The following is a 16,853-nucleotide window of genomic DNA, read 5'->3' as shown; positions in this document are numbered from 1 at the left end:
ATCCATGGCTGGTCCATCCACCAACTTGATATTAATAATGCCTTCCTTTAAGGTACCCTGACATAGGACATTTATATGATGCAACCATCAAATTTTATTGATACAAACTATTCTCATCATGTTTGCAAATTGAGGAGGGCTATCTATGGTCTCAAACAAGCCTCTAGTGCTTGGTACAATGAATTACGCTAGTTTCTCATCACTTCTAGCTTCCATAATTCCAATGTAGATACTTCTCTCTTTATCCTCAATTGTACAAGTTTCATGCTATATATTCCAATGTAGACAAGAATTATCATCAATGGAAATGACACAATAGTTGTTCAACATTTCATTGATATAATAATCAAGCAATTCTCTCTTAAGGATCTTGGCCCCTTGACTTATTTTCATGGCATCAAAGTACTCCCTCATCCACTAGGTTTGTTACTTTCTTAGCATCATTACATTGTTGACCTTCTTGCTTGGACCAAGATGACAAATGGTTTTCCAATTTCCACATCACTACCTACTACGCCTACCCTTACAATTCATGATGACACAACCCTCTTTGATCTGTCTAAGTATTGCTTTGTAGTAGATAGTCTTCAGTACTTATCTTGTACTCGTCCTAACATTGCTTATGTGGTTAACAAGCTATCTCAGTTCATGCATCATCCTACTAATGAGCATTGGAATGTTGTCAAACACATTTTAAGATATCTATGTGGCACCATTGATGATGGCATTTTACTTCATCCTCAATCGTCTCTTGCTCTACATGCCTTCTCTAATGCAGACTGAGTTGGAAACAAAGTCGACTTTATTTCCACTAGTGCTTATATTGTCTATCTTGGATGAAATCTTATTTCTTAGAGTTGAAGAAACAACGCATCGTTGCTCGATCCTCTACTGAAGCAAAATACCGCTTTGTCGTAACCACGACTATTGAACCGCACTGGTTGTCTTCTCTTTATCCCAAAATCTAGTCATCTACTATAACAATGTGGGTGCCACCAATCTCTATTCTAATATGGTGTTCCACTCTTGTATGAAGCATGTGGCTCTCAACTATCACTTCAATCATGAACAAGTTCTAGGGGTTGATAGAAAACTTATGTGGAGTCGAGCCAGTCACCTTCAGGATTAGTCAATTTGAAGAGTTAGATATTTGGATTATTAAAAAAAAATATGACAACACCACTACAAATTAAGATTTTGTGCTATGTTGCTCAAAATTTTATAACTATACCATTGTGGATTGCCTCTAGTCCTCAAAAGATAAAATTTTTATAGTCACCATAGGCTATGATTGAGATATGATTTAGACTAGGATTGCAAATGAATTGAATAGTATTATTGACATTTGAGTTTGACATTTCAAGTTGAAGCTCTAAAATATAAATAATTTTAGCTTGAACTTGGTTCAAAATAAAATTCGAGCTTAAATTCGGTTCGAATTGTTCAAATCTTAATTCGTGCAGAATCAAACTATAGTTCAAAATGACTTAAATTCAAGTTCAATTTGAGTTATTTTAATCTTAATTTGAGCATATTTAAATTAAAATTATATAAAATAATTAGAATTCAATTTAAGTTTGATTTCAATTTGGCTCACAAGCGGTTCATGAATAATCAAATAAAATATTAACTTTAAATTTAGCTGAAAAAATTATCAAATATGCTCGAGTTTAACTCAAATTCAATAATTTTAAATATAAATTAAATATTTTTTTAACCGATCAACTCGAAAAGCTTAGACTCCATTTATTTGTACCCCTAATATAGCCCCTATAACCTACTCACAACCAACTAGTAAGATAGGTAAATTACTCCTAAAAAATTACTATACATTTTTTCTTTATGAGAAGTAGAGAAAACTTCAAAAATTACTTCTTTGATACAATATAAAAAATGATAGCTAAAAAAAGTAATAATTTTTCTCTATTGATAATATAATAATACAAGAGAAAAGTAAAAGATAAAGAAAACTAAAAACCTTAGGGTTTAGAAAGCCATCAAAAGCACTTAGGAGTAGAAGAAACAATGTATGTTGATGATTATTTCTTGATTATGAATGATGTTTTTTAAAATTCCTTTACTTCTCTATTTATAGCCTCCAATTCATGCATGGATAAGCTTCAACAATTGCTTTTGCACAACTCTAGTCAATTGAAACTCAAATATGAAAACCTTATCTTCTATTGGCTAATGCTCCAATTGCTTCAAATCTCTTTAGTCATCACTTTGTATCCAATTCTAATTAATTCTATTAGCTAAGGCAACAAACTTACCCCCTAATGGCTAGGTTTCTAGTCGACTAAACATTATATAATCTATTAAAAATCATTACAATTGACTTAAATAATGATCTTGCCATTTAACAATTATATTATTTGATTGCTACACCTTTGTCCTTTGAAAACCATCTCAATCAACTCTAATGGATAAGATAATACTCTTATCCTTTTGATGGATAGTTTTTTAGTTGATTAAAATCCTCGCCAATCGACTTGAACCCAACAAAGAGCATCTTGTTTCAAAATATATAATTGACTCAATAGCTTCAATTGACTAAATCCCTCTTTCAATTGATTGAGTCCAAAAACATAACCTTTCTTAAGAAGAATGTTTATAGTAAGTTCTTAAGTCAACTCAATACTTTAGTTAACTAAATTTGCTTGAAGATGCTGACTTGACTGATGATCAAGCTTAAACATTGACTACAACCAAGAATCCACTATTCCTTGGTTGTACAAACCACTAGGTAAACTCTACCTAAAAAAATAATCCGTTATAAACTCAAGATTGCAATCGACCCATAGTCAAATTGACCAAGATTTGTATTTTGATGTTTGAACAATATATTTCTTAATTAGGTCAAGTATGCTAAGATGAGTGGATATTTACTTGTTGAAGAAGACTAAATAGGTCAAGGTCGACCAGATACTTAGCAGAAAATTCAACAAGTGTTAGCAGATAAAAAAATCCCAGTGGATAAAAGTTGATTAGATATTTGATTGATGGAAAATTCAAATGGGTCAGGTATGCCAAATAGCACTAGAGAAGTTTAATAAATGTTGGCCGTGGAAAGACCTAATAGATCGACAATAACTAGATGTTAAGTAGTGGAAGTCCATGCAAGTCGACTAGGATTGGATGCTTGGTAGTGAAAGTCTAAATATGTTAGTGAGGACCTGATACTTGGCAGAGAAAGTCCAAATAAATCATGGAGGATTAAAAGTTATGCAGGTGACGAAATTCTAAGTAGGTCAAGGAGGATCAAATGTTTGGTAATAGTGAAACCTGATAAGTGAAGGTTGATCTGAGGTTGGGCAACGAGTGAAGTGTTAGAGACGAGTATCTAGACAAGTAAGTCCTAGTGAATCAAAGTCAACTAGTATTAGGCAGATAAGAGAGTCCCAGAAATATGGAGGCTCTTAGCATGGCATGAATTCTGCCTTAATATGGTTGAAATCAAGTGTCAATCACTGATGAAGTAATTTTAATCGATTGATGAACTTAAAACTACAAAGTTATGATTTGACCAAATTTGAGGTATAACAATCAATTGATAGAAAATTGATAGTTGATTAATAGACAGTTGACTAGCTAGTCCACTAGTAAACAAAAGCTAACGAATAGAAAATTTTTTAGTCATTCATTCAATTGACTACTATCATATAACAATCGATTGATGAATGTTGATCAATCGACTGCTGATACTACAGGTAGTCATTGATGGAGCCATTGGTGGTTGCTTGTTCAGATCACTTAGATAAACAATCAACTAGTAGATGATAATCAATTGATTGATAAGTGTTTTCCAATTGACTATTGGAAGGATTCCAAATCTGAGATGAGCAATATAATAAAGACTCAAGGAGTTGTTGGAAAGGTATGATTACTACTACTGATAATAAGTTGATTGATAAGTGTTTTCCAATCGACTATTGGAAGTATTCCAAATCTAAGATGAGCAATATAATAAAGACTCAAGGAGTTGTTGGTAAGGTATGATAACTCTACTACCACTACCACTACCACTACCACTACTACTACTACTAGAGTATTGAGAAGGATCCAAGTTAATTCAAAGTGATATACCCATAATACCTCTCAAGGAACAAAAAGTTGACTTCATGGCCTTCTATATTGATTCCCTAATTCAACCATCTTCTATTCACTATTTTCATATTTCATGTAGTCACAATCTTCATCTGTTTTAGGTCATTGCAACTCACATGCCAGTTGTAGCTAATAGGAATACACACACTTGGCACCAAGGTACTTGAGAAAGGGTGTAGTAGTAGTGGTAAGCCCCTTCACCTTTCCCTCTAATTTTGTGTTCAAAAGGATACATCTATACTCTAGTACAAGTGCATATTCCTTCACTTCTCTGCATTTCATTTAATCAGTTCAAGAGCAATCTTCTCTCCTTGAGTACTAAGAGAGTTCCAAAATAAGAGTTCATAAAGTTTTGAGATTCGAGACATTAATATATTCGAGACACAATTGTATCTTAAGAGGCATTGCCATTTAACCATTAACACTTAAGTATGACAATTTCATTTTAATAAGTGTCCAACTTTTGGGATTTAAAAATATCTCCTATGAAATAAACCTTCCCCTGCAGTGTCAACAATTTTCAATATTTGACAGTTGTGTTATAGTTAAGAGTAGCAACACAACACAATAACATACACACTGCTATGGACTATATAGAAACACAATCTACAGGCTTAGGTGCAGGAACTGCAAGTTAAAACACAGTGTCATGTTTTTGCAATGATACAGAACTGTATGCATTTAGTTATAACTTTCCGATGAGAATTTAAAAACTAGAGCTTCGTTTGCAATTTTGTAAAACTCATCTGGAGAAGGAAAAAAAAATCACAACACTACAAAATCATAAGAATCTGCATGTAACATTTTGTTGATCACAATTCCTGTTTCTTATCCCCATTCTTGTCCAGGATTCCTCTGTCTTCATCTGCTTTAACATTCATTTTTATGAAGGTAACCAAATCCTTCAAGCTTGACTTCTTGGAAACTTTGATCTGGAAATTGCTAGGCATTTATTAGTACAGACAGAAAGCAATCGTAATCGATAGGAAGTAATAATATCTAGCAATACATACTGGATTCGACTTGTCCCCGGCTGGATAGAGTAGAAGCGTTGGGTAGTTGTTTATCTGGGATCAATATACAAAAATTGCCAGACTCAAATCATGAAGTTAAGATGTCAGAGAAAATGCTAGGTATTATTCCCAAGTCCAGACGAGAGATTGCTACTTATTTAAGCAAATACTTAAAGCTAACACTCAAAGGTTTCGATGAATTATGAACAATATAGAAGGCTGGTATCAATATAGAAGGTTCAGGTTACTAGATACATGTACATATACAGGAGTTCCTTTTTTGATAGGTGAAGCTGAATGCAAACATTTGAATCGAATTTGGACCGTGTAATAATGTACTAATAATGTGTTGGAGTTTCAGAAAATTGAAAATTATTCCTATCTTATGCGTAAACAAAGGAAAACACTCTCTCTAATCACTAATAAAGAATCTACTCCAGTTTATATGATAAATAATTATCAGCATACGGAAAAACTAAAGGCAACTATAAAGAATTGATGATCTTGTTTCCCTATTCTTTTCGCTATTGTTTTTACAATGCTTGAATTTTGTACCTCCAGCTTCGGGTGTTCATTTGAAGAAGCATCTATTCTGGCAAATTTCAAATTCTCCATCCCTTTAAAGTGCTTGGCTAATTTCTGTACTTGCTTGCTAGTAGCGTCGCAATCAATGCACCAGGGTGTGTAGACCTATAGTTCAAAACAAAGTATTTATGAGCAACATGTGAGAAAATGTTTCAGCAGCGCAGCAAAAATATTTAAATAAAAAAAAAAAGCAAAGCAAATACCTCTAAAAAAACACTTTCTGCACTTTCCAAGACAGAAGCACTGAACGTCTTACCGACAACTTTCTCAATCATCCCCTTCTGTGTTTTTCATGAAAGAAAAAGAACAGACTTGAAGCATGAAAGCAATAAACCAAACAGCATGAGTATTTTACTTGAAAGAAATTTCCATCAAAATTCATGGGAACCAAGTAAATCATATAGAAAGTCAAAGTAGAATGATGATCTTAATTGAATGGTAAATTTGGCTAATGATTTATATGGTAGATGTTGAATTAATAATTACCTTAATGCTGGATACTTTGATTCACATGGAAATATAGTAGGGTACTTTTCTGGATGGATTATTTCTAATTAATTATACTAATAACTTATTAAGGAAAAAATAAATCTATAATCACGATCATGCATAAACCACACTATTATCATATCACCAGTGCATTCATGTTCATGTAGTTTCTGGTGATTTTAAAATGTAAAAAAGAAATCCTTTCACGTCAACAAATTTCCTTATCAGAGAAAAAAAAATTTCACAAAATTGTAATTTTAAATGTTCTAAAAAAATTGCATGTAGGAAATAATATCATTTAAAAAAGTATAGCAAGATGAGTGATGTGAATATTGTGTATACAAAACGTACTTCATTTGGAATTGGTTCTGACTTGAAGTATGGTCGCAAAGTACCGTGAAGAAGTCCACTACAGAACTCCTGCAAAGTTGACCCAAACAATACAATATAGAAGGGTCCAGCTTTAGGTGTTCAGTAAAAAATTGAAATATGCCCGACTAGCACAACATACTTCCAAATTGTCCCGCGCAAGATCTGCTTCCAGCAAGTACTTGGAACCAATCCTATTATCAAATGCAGTTACCTGTGCATCAAAGAAATAACCTCATAAATAATTTAATCATGACAACTAATTTGATCATGATCACCATACATCTGCAATATTATAGTCCTAGTTTGTGAAATATCATAAATCATAAATTTATAAATTGGATTAAAAAAATTGAAATAGCACTAGTCATGAATTTGAAACCCCCATTTATTATTTTCTTTGCTTATTCTCTTATAGTTTTGGTGATAATATGTGCTCTTGAGCCTGCTATTCCTCATTTGTGTGACCGGCCATGGTCTGAACTTGGTCCAGCTTGGTCATGATGGAATTTTGCTCCAATCAATCTAAAACAAGAAATCTGAACCTGGGTGAGGTGAGTAAAAAAAATTGGAGTTTGTTTTGCCTCTGATTCAGTGTCTCCACAAAATTTGGATCGAGTCTCATCTCCATTTCAAAACTAAATAAATATTTTATTTCCACCTCTAACAATTACAAAACAAAAGAAACATCTCACTTGTGTGTAGAAGTTATCTTTGCCAATAAAGTTGTATTATGTGTTTCAGAGCTCATGATGAGCATTACAGATAACAAAATCAAGTGATAGAAAACTTACAATAGGCTCAACAGATTCAAGTCCATATAGACTCATAAATGGTTTTGCCAGGTCGTCTTGTGTATTGTCTAAATGTATAAACATTATCTGCATCATTAAGCAATATAATCAAAGGTCAGGAAACCCAAGTAAGAAATATACTTTAAGAAGCAGTACAATCTTACATACATTTCCCTTATAAGATTTTGCAACATCTAGAATCAGTGGGCGAAGACCTTCAAAATCATCAGGAGTTGCAAAAATAAAAACCTAGAAAGAAATCAAACTGAGATTAATTTGTCAGACATGAAGTTATTAACACAATTTACATTTATGATTCAGCCATCTTTACTGAACATTTTTACATCTTCAGTTAGGTAACAGTTAGCTTTTAACTCTCTTAGGCTTTATCAAAGATGGGTTTCATTCAACTTTCTATAATTTAAGTGAACTATTGTTCTTGGTTTTAAATGTATATGATAGCTTCACAAACTATTGTGTTCGACAATTGTCCTAATCTAAATTGAATTGGCAATTTTAAATTGGGTTCCTCTCCCCTCAAACAAGAAATCCTAATATCACAAGAATAATGCTATGTTAGTAGACAATTCGTCAAGAGAGGTCAGATACAATACAAGGTTTGACAAAATTTGAATTTTACACCATCTTCGAAGGAATTAGAGCCTACCCAGGACAATGAAAATTTTGCATGCTACTCAATCTAAACAGTTGGCTTGCTTCCAACATTGTTCTCTTTAATTCATTCTAATATCAAATACAATTTTTCTGAGACATAGAATTGCTACATAGAGTTTGCAATAACAAAGGAGCAACAACAACCTGGAGTTTAATGGTACTGGAGTATACTCTAACAGAATTTTGTTCAGTCAATTCAGTAACTAAAGGAAATTTATTGTATTCTATGAACTGCAAGATCTTATGCTCCTCAAAATTGTCATCTGCAAAAAAAAAAAAAAATTGTTTAAATAAAATAATATGATTGTAACAAAATATCTTTGACATTTTATATTGCAAATATTATTTAAAAAAAAAACAAAAACACCAAGACAATGCAGAATGAAAATTTGAGTGAACTATAAGTCAACCACATGAATTTGATAAAATAAGAAGCATACTGAACAAACTCTGGTATGTGACTTATTTTGACCATGACATCTACAGAGTCACCTCTGAAGATGGTAATATAACCATAGTCAAAAGTTGGTATCGAATGAAACAAACCTTCTTTGATACAAAATGCATTAGAATCAAACAAAACTCATGTTTTGCAGTGGTACAGAACCATCTCTAAATATGACAGGCAAAACTCATGTTGAACAGATGAAGCAGACCTAGTTTGATATTACATTCATTAAAAGAATTCATGAGCAAAAGAAACATGGGAACCATTATATCCAAAGAAAGGCTACTAATTTCTTGTCTCATAAATCCAAAGAAATGCCACTAATTTCTTGACTCATAATGCCATCATATGCAGGTCCTACACAATAACCAGAAAATTAGATCATGAAACACAGGCACATATTTTAATACTTTACATGGGTGTCAATGTATCTCGTAAATACAAGAAGCACAAAATAAAGGAGCAACATGGGATAACTAACTCCCATATCCTGCTTGCAAAAAGTGATGCTATACCAAAGATGTAGACACTCAAAATGATACCTGACAATACTTTTATACAAAATAAAATGTAAAACTAACATTATACTACATATAAATTCACATAATATCTTTCTTTCTGGAAACAATTCAAGTTTCCAGTTCTCATCTGTCACCAAGCCAAGGCAAATGTCTATGCTAACATGAAACACCAACTTACCAAATTTCTCAAATCTTTCAGGTTCACTTTTCACAAGTCCTAAGAATCTTTTATCCAATCTAACATCTGGGAACAGAAGCATAGCTATGGAGTTGTCAATGGTTTCGACAAACTGAATTTCATTATCTGTAGCCGCTGCTTTTACAAATTCATCATATTCTGATCCCTGAAAAACAATTCAGAAGTATCAGGATTTGTATCGATCTTCCATTTCCAATTTCCAAATACCATGTTAGTAAATCCTGATGAAAAAGGGTGATTCTGAAAGCCCAACAGTCCTGCAGGCCTAAACAAAATAGGACTAGGAAAGAAATTCAAAAATAGTTTCACTTTCTCTCAAACATTCACTAATTCATCATGTTAGTTTATCATCACTTAAGCTTTTACAATTCTCAGACCCCATAGAAAAGAAGAGCTTTCAAAATCATAACATATTGGATAATCGATCTAGCTGATGGAAACAGGTAGAATAGAAATAAGTTATTGAAGGTAGAAAAATAGAAATTAGATGTTTGCTAGTACTAGCACAAAAATGAAGGGAAAAAAAAAACTCTTCAAAGGTCAAAATAAGCAGCTAGCAGAAGCTATATATTTTTTTTTTGTTTCTTAGACAATATGTCACAATACTACAATGACATAACACAACAAACAAAAAAGAACACAAATCTCACCAAGGGGAACAACTCTCTCACAGAGAAGCTAAATAGGAAATTGTTACTAATTTAAGATGAAAATTACATAACTTAATGATTTCTTTTATAAATTTGACTCAAAATAAATGTGTTCTAAATAGGGAAATGCAGTAGTTTCGAATTGGATAATAATGATTTCTTGATTATTACTAAAATAGAAAATACTAATTGACTCTAAATTACCAAATGATAAAATCAAATTCAAAATCAGTTACAAATGCTCCAATCTTGAATAATTATTTTGTTTCTTTCCCAATATTTTTGCAAACGCACCAATCTTAAATAGTTCTTCAATTTCTTTCTTAATTTACATTATTCTCTCCCACTAAGAAGAACTTGACTCCATTAAGTAGGGAGATATTCAAGTCCAATTGTGTCATACATAGGTGCAAAATGGAAGCACCTCTCTAGCTAAGTCAGATGATTGTTGCTCTATCTATGAAGAAGCTTGAGATCAACAATAACAACAACAACAACAACAACCAGACCTTATCCCACTAGGTGGGGTCGTCAAGAAACTCGAGATCAAAGCATTAAAACTCATCCTTAGTGATCCAAGCATACTCAATCATTGGAAGCCCTTTCCAACAAACTAGGTACTAGCGAGTCCTTCCAAGATGGTGTTTCTACAGATATCACCGTCTTGGAGTCCATAATGCGCTCAATTTTATGAGAAAGCTTTGTCTATAGGAGTGTAGGAGCTTGCAATGGGTGATTTGTAGGGAAAAAACAACACATAAAGAGGAAGAGAATGTGCCCCGATATGGCAGAAGCCCTCGATATTGACAATTAGACTTATATTCACATGCAAGTCAACAACTTATATATTAGTACCAAGTTTCCTTACAATTTGGAATGGACCAGAGGAGTGGACATAAAACTTTTTAAAAGAGTTTTAGAAAATTATTTAGTGCAAATACGAGCAAGCACAATCTAGTATACTGTACTCAAACTGATGGCGTACATTTGCTTAATTTATATTAGCATTACTACTCAGTGTGATTTTACTCGTGAGTTGATATGGATCTCTCTAATATGTTTAAAAAACACTCCCAACCGACTTACATGAATGGGAAGTGGTAGCTGGTAGGTAAGGGAATTAGGTTAACAAATTGACAAGCTTTCAACCCTACACACGATTTGAATGGACTATAACCAGTAAATCAATTTACTAAATTATTGAAAGCAAATTCAATAAATGGCAAGATTCAGTCCTAGATACCCAATTTTTGCCTAATAAGAATCTTAAAATGTTTTTTAAACTACATTTAACAACCTAAGTCAATGGAAGGTAGATGAAAACTTAAATTGGGTAGCAAACATTTTCCATAAGTTTTCCAAAAATAATTAACAAATTTTTCATCCTATCTGACACTACAAACATGGGTAACTTACGTAATCGAACAATTTTGCTAAAGAACAATTTGACTATTTAAGATGCATCGTTTGTTTTAGTGCACAGAATAAAATATGTCATTTTTGAAAATCAGCCTACCACTACTTAGATTGAATAATAGTTCTAATTGGTCCATGTTAATTGTAAGATAAAGTCCTATCTTTCCGGGGCTCATGAGGATTCAACGATGGGATGTAAAGGCACAAGTTTTTCCTACATGTGTAATAATACAATACAATTTGAACAATATTTAAACGCAATGAGGACAAAAGGATGATGATCTTTTCCTTTCCAAAGTTCCAAAGTGGTAAACTCTAATTGAGATTATAATTATCCCCTAATTATTATCAAAAGAGAAAATACTAATTGACTCTAAATTACCATATGGCAAAATCAAATTTAACATTTATTGATCACACGCCAATCTCAAATAATTCTTCAATTTCTTTCCTAATTTGCATTACATAAAGTCCACAATCCAATACTATTGATGGCTATAGTTCTCAACTGTTTCAACATAATGCGAATAGAATGAAAAGGGAGGCTTCTGAACACACAACAGTCCAAATGGCTTAAACATAACTGGACTAGGAACTGTTACGTGAGGTCAAAAAGAGTGGCTTCACCTCCCTACCAAGAACCTAGCTCATACTCCAATACATCATGCAGGCTTATCATTGCATAATCTTTTAGTTACTGGATTACTGTGCTTATAATTTAATTTAATTCTCACAATTCAAATATATGTGATAACTGATTGAGATATCAAAGTAATTAAATAGGAAAGAATAACATGCAAATTAGCCTGAACATAGGAGATTTGATCTAACTAACCAAGGTATTGGTAAAAATAAATATTGCGATGAAAAAAGTGAGAGCACAATGTACAAGCAAAATTCACCTTTCCAAGATTCAAAAAGTCAACATGAGAAAACTAAAATTCTCCATTTTTAAGGAAACCTAGAAAATGCCAACATGCCTTCAATCCAAGTTTACTAAATATTGATGAATATATGTTTGCAATCAAATAACTTGATTTCCTCTCACTTAATAGTTTCAGCATGAAATAAAAGCTCTAATACATTTTACTGACGTTTCTGTACAGTTAAAAAAAATCTGAGTGATTCTACCTGAAATCAGCAATTTACAAAAGGCAAAAATCAAGTCTAAGTGATGGCACCATAAAGGTGAGTTCTAATTCTATAAGTGGATCAATCACATACTTCATAATTTTCAAAGTGACCGATGATAAAAGTCTGATGTTGTCTTAAGAAGTCCTCAGCTGCATCTAAAGAGGATAATCTAATAACAGGAGCACCAGTCTTCTTTCTCACCCAAATCAATATCTCCTCCCTGGATTTAGAAGAAGAAATTCCATTTTAGTAATTATCTGATTAAAAAAATTCCAAGGGCAAGATTTGTTGACAATAGAGCCAAAACAATTATGAGCAGCTATACTTGCAAAGACAAGCAGAAAACAAAGGAAAATGTTAATCTGTTTGGAATGACCTATTTATTGTGCAATGTGCACGACACACAATCTGTCAATACAGTCGTGTCCCAAGTGGTCAAATTCGACCAACATGTTTTGATGTGTGGCAAAGCCTTTAAGTTAGGTTTGCTTATGTGTCTAATGTGTGCACTGAATCTGACTTGGCAAGTTGCAGATTGAGTTTAAATGAAATCAGAGAATGATGATATGGGACATCTGATGGACCATAAGTCACGGAAGACCTTTGAGCGAATAGCGAAGCTGTAAAGTCCTGAAAATAAGGCTTTTGGGCGAGTAGATTATGTCTTGCAAGTGTTGTCTTTTAGGTAAGGATGTCCTGCATTCATTGTCTTTTGGGCATTGGTAGTACGAAAGCAAGATCTTTGAGCAAGCAAATGCAATCCATTAAGTGTGACTTTTGGGACCTGTGGAAGACCTAAACACAACTTTTGGACATAAAGTCCTTCAGACATTTGAGTCTTGGGCAAATTGGTGAAGACATAGTGAACTATGAGAGTCACACGTGAATGCAATCTCAGGTTCACGTATTTTAGGCAAGTAATAATATAGCTTATAGAGAGCCTTCGATGTAGGAACAAGGTTTCCTAGTTGTTGTTGGTGACCAAGCTCGATTCTAAAGCTTTACAAAGGCATAAGTGAGTAAACAAGCATCCTCAAAAAGATTGAGTCAACTGATGAGTCAATTGGAATTCAAGTTGGCTAGTCGCAAACATAATGCATTCTGTTAAGCTTGAGTTGACTAAACAAGGGATCTAACTGATTGGAGCTTTCTTGAGTTGATTCAACTGCCAATAAAATCATGGCAGCGGCTCTTTGATTTGAATTTGAGTCAATTGAACATGATTTCAGTTGACTGGACAAGTTTGAATGGTAATCCTTAAATAGCCGCGTGGCTTGTCTATATAAGCAATGGTATGTTCATCCTCGGTACTTGTGCATGAATATCATACCAACCTTGATTTTTTGCTTTGTGTGCTGGAGATAAATGCAACTCGAGGCACCCGGAAGGCTTCTTCTATAAGCCATAGTAATACCTACCTTTGTTCTTAAAGTTTCAATCTTTCAAAGAAGATTGAAAGATTTAAGTTTGTGCAATCGTGCCCTAAGTGGTTGAGTTCAACTAAGTGGTTTAATGTATTAAGAAAAGAATTTAAGTTAAGTTTTTCTTATATTTTAATGTGTATGAAGACAAGAAAGGACTTGGCTGAATACACAGTACACACAGAGACTTAGCATGACCACCGTTGATGGTTGGCTCGAGGTTTGTTAGAGATAAGAGAAGGATGTTATAGGACATCCAAGGGACCACAGGATGAGGATTGTTAAGGTGATAACATTGGCAACAACTGGAGAAGTAGATACGTAAGTGAAGAGTGAATGATGGCACAAGGAATAAACTGAGAATTTGGTGCATCTAATAGACTTACAACCACATAAAGGGAGATAGTTGTATGAGCAAACATCAAGTTGTAAGGTATCCTAATGTTGATCTGCCAATCAGAAAATAACTGTGAGAAAGTCAAAAGGTAATTGTTGATCTAACAAAGTTGGACTATGATGATCAGATGACATATGAGCTACAGTGATGCAGCCGATGGTCTATTATAGTTAAGCAGTTGACCAATATTGGAAGCAAGCCCACTGAGAAAGTCATTGAGGTGACTTGGTGACTATAGCGACAGTGATTGTGAATCGACTGATTGGCACTAGAACAACATAACAAAAAGTAAAGATGAAAATGTTTGAAGTCTAGAAAAGGAGGACTAAGGAGGGCATTCAAAGGTCAACATTAATGCTTATTCTTCTAATCTTTTGAGCTCTCTCTTAGTACTCAAATCCTTAATCTTTCAAGGTTTATTTTATCTTAATCTTGTAAAAAGATTATTGAAAGAGATTCTCCATCTCTAGAAATAATCCGAGAAGGAGAAAGCTAGTGGGATTTGGGGAGTGACTAGTCGAATAGTTATAGGTTGTGGAGTATAAACGAAGATTTTAAATCACATTACATTGACATGTTAGCATTTGTATTCTTGCTTTGATTATTTACAACAACAACAACCACCACCACCACCACCACCAAGCCTTGTCCCACTAGGTGGTCTTACTTTGATTATTTATATTGCATTAATTATATCTAATTGACCTTGCTTGCTTAGGTATTAGCAAGAGTAAGATTTGCATTTGTAAGATCAAATGCTAATTACCACCCTCTCTACCCATCCAACCACATACCTACCAGTCCTAACAATATATTTTCTATACAAGGTTTCTCTACCTCATCCAAGGAAAATTTTCATAGAGAAATTGTGAAATTGATTCAACTAACAGATGCTAGGCCTTGGAATAAGACCAAGGTCTAAACCACATTAAAAGATACTTTGTTAGCATGGTTCAACTTTTTGTGTTTGCTTATAATTCTTACTTCTTACTGTCATGCTAACTTTAACATGAACAAACACACAAACATGAATTGAATACTAACAAATCTATTTAGTCTTGCATAAGTGAAAGAGAAACAAAGTTATACTAACAAATATATTTAGTCTCACTGTCATGCTTTTTTGTCAGTAGTACCTTCCACTGATCCTAACACCATAACCTAACACTTTCTCAAGGTAACAAAAGAATGCAAATTTGCACAGAAGATAAAATGAATATCTTGATTTAGAGAATGTAACCACTCTTACACAGACTACCACATTTAGCAAAATGTTTCAATCTCCTGAAACAAAGTTCAGAAACTATATGAAGTCATCAAAAAATAAAATAAAATGCATGGAATACAAACGTGGTAAGTAACACAATAACAATGTTAGATAAATAACCTATTCCTATCAGTATTTTTTGAGAAAGGTCTATCAAACAAAGATACAGTTTGATACTAAAACAATCACTCCAAAACAAAGATAGCATATCTAAATCTGCAACACTCTTGGTACCAAGAAACGAAAACTACACGCATTTTCAGTCAACATCAAGAAAGAAAAGAAGAGATCTTTTACTTGGTAAATCCACCCTTATAAGTCAGCGGCGACCCATCGATGAAGAGGAGTATGGTCGGAAATCCCTTGATTCCAAGAAGGTTCGCAGCCTTCTCGTGCCTCTCCGCGTCGAGCTTCGCCACAACGAGATTGCTTCCCATCTCCCTAAGCACGGTCGCGGCCTCTACAAACTTTGGCATCAGCTCGGCGCTCCTGGGGCACCAAGGGGTATAACCAAGCAGCAGCACGGCCGCGCTGGAGCGAACCACCTTCTCGGCGTTTTCATTGCCGAGCTCTACAACGATCTTTTGAGCGCGGCGCAGAATTTCGGCCTCAGACAGCTTGTTCAGTGTGCCGCCGCCGGCGCCCTTCTCCTGTTCTTCCTCCAGATCGATCGCCAGGAGCTCCTCAAGCCCCTCGAGGTCGTCTTCCGCGTCGTCGATTACGGATGCGGAAGATAGTACAAGAGGTTGAAGCAGGAAAAGGAGCAGAAGAGTGGCAAGCACAAATCTTTCCGAAACGGGCATGGCGGAAGACGTCTTGAAGGAACCTAAAAGACTACTTTTTGCTTACCAATTTCGGGGAAAACGAAGAAAATGCAGATTTGATGGAAGATTGGGGGAAAGACGAAAATTTGACAGGGTGATTACTGATTAGATTAGATTGGAATGCGGTGGAGAAGGAGATTTGAGAGAAGGAGAAGGTGAGATGCCGACGGCAGTCCTTGCCATGAAATGTGGGGATGGATCGTGGCTGCAACAAAGGACATGTTTCGTTTTCAAATCGATCAATCGATGCATGCATGCATGATATCTCGCCGTGAAATATGGGGATGGATTGGATTACCGTGGACTCTCGCTGTCGAATTGAACACTTTCCCAAGTCTTCGACCGTCAATCCGCCGTCAAAGCTAAAGGTAATACGGAATCACGGATAATTATTAACTTTTGAAATAATAATTAACACGTAAAAGAGATATTTATCTTGATTTTATTGATATTCAAATCCTAGATTTCATAATGACAACACCTCATATACTAATCACTAGACTTATCCAAAAGGACCTATTAGGGAGGTACATATATCTTCGAA

At 34.2% G+C, this 16,853-nt stretch overlaps 1 protein-coding gene across 1 annotated transcript; it reads right to left on the bottom strand.

Annotated features, from left to right (window-relative positions):
* Window positions 1-4,699: 4,699 nt before the first annotated feature.
* Window positions 4,700-16,612, bottom strand: LOC122019969 (protein disulfide isomerase-like 1-5). Its single transcript, XM_042577637.1, has 12 exons — window positions 15,783-16,612; window positions 12,491-12,620; window positions 9,180-9,345; window positions 8,177-8,295; window positions 7,526-7,606; window positions 7,358-7,444; window positions 6,706-6,777; window positions 6,546-6,614; window positions 5,909-5,986; window positions 5,676-5,810; window positions 5,121-5,174; window positions 4,700-5,039 (listed from the first exon to the last, which is right to left on the bottom strand). Exons 1-12 carry the CDS (start codon window positions 16,286-16,288, stop codon window positions 4,920-4,922), a joined length of 1,617 nt encoding a protein of 538 aa, XP_042433571.1. The 5' UTR covers window positions 16,289-16,612; the 3' UTR covers window positions 4,700-4,919.
* Between the last annotated feature and the right edge of the window lie 241 nt (window positions 16,613-16,853).

The sequence above is a fragment of the Zingiber officinale genome, chromosome 9A, assembly GCF_018446385.1.
Source record: "Zingiber officinale cultivar Zhangliang chromosome 9A, Zo_v1.1, whole genome shotgun sequence".
In the NCBI taxonomy this organism is placed as follows: domain Eukaryota; kingdom Viridiplantae; phylum Streptophyta; class Magnoliopsida; order Zingiberales; family Zingiberaceae; genus Zingiber; species Zingiber officinale.
The sequence above is the reverse complement of the archived record's forward strand: the minus strand, read 5'-3'. Positions and strand labels throughout refer to the sequence as shown.

Excerpts from the sequence above, each read along its gene's own strand:
- LOC122019969 (XM_042577637.1), bottom strand. The coding sequence starts at position 16,288 with ATGCCCGTTTCGGAAAGATTTGTGCTTGCCACTCTTCTGCTCCTTTTC. Across the intron at positions 7,445-7,525 it reads CAAAATCTTATAAGGGAAAT|ATAATGTTTATACATTTAGA; the intron begins GTATGTAAGATT and ends TTAATGATGCAG. Across the intron at positions 5,175-5,675 it reads ATGAACACCCGAAGCTGGAG|ATAAACAACTACCCAACGCT; the intron begins GTACAAAATTCA and ends TATTGATCCCAG.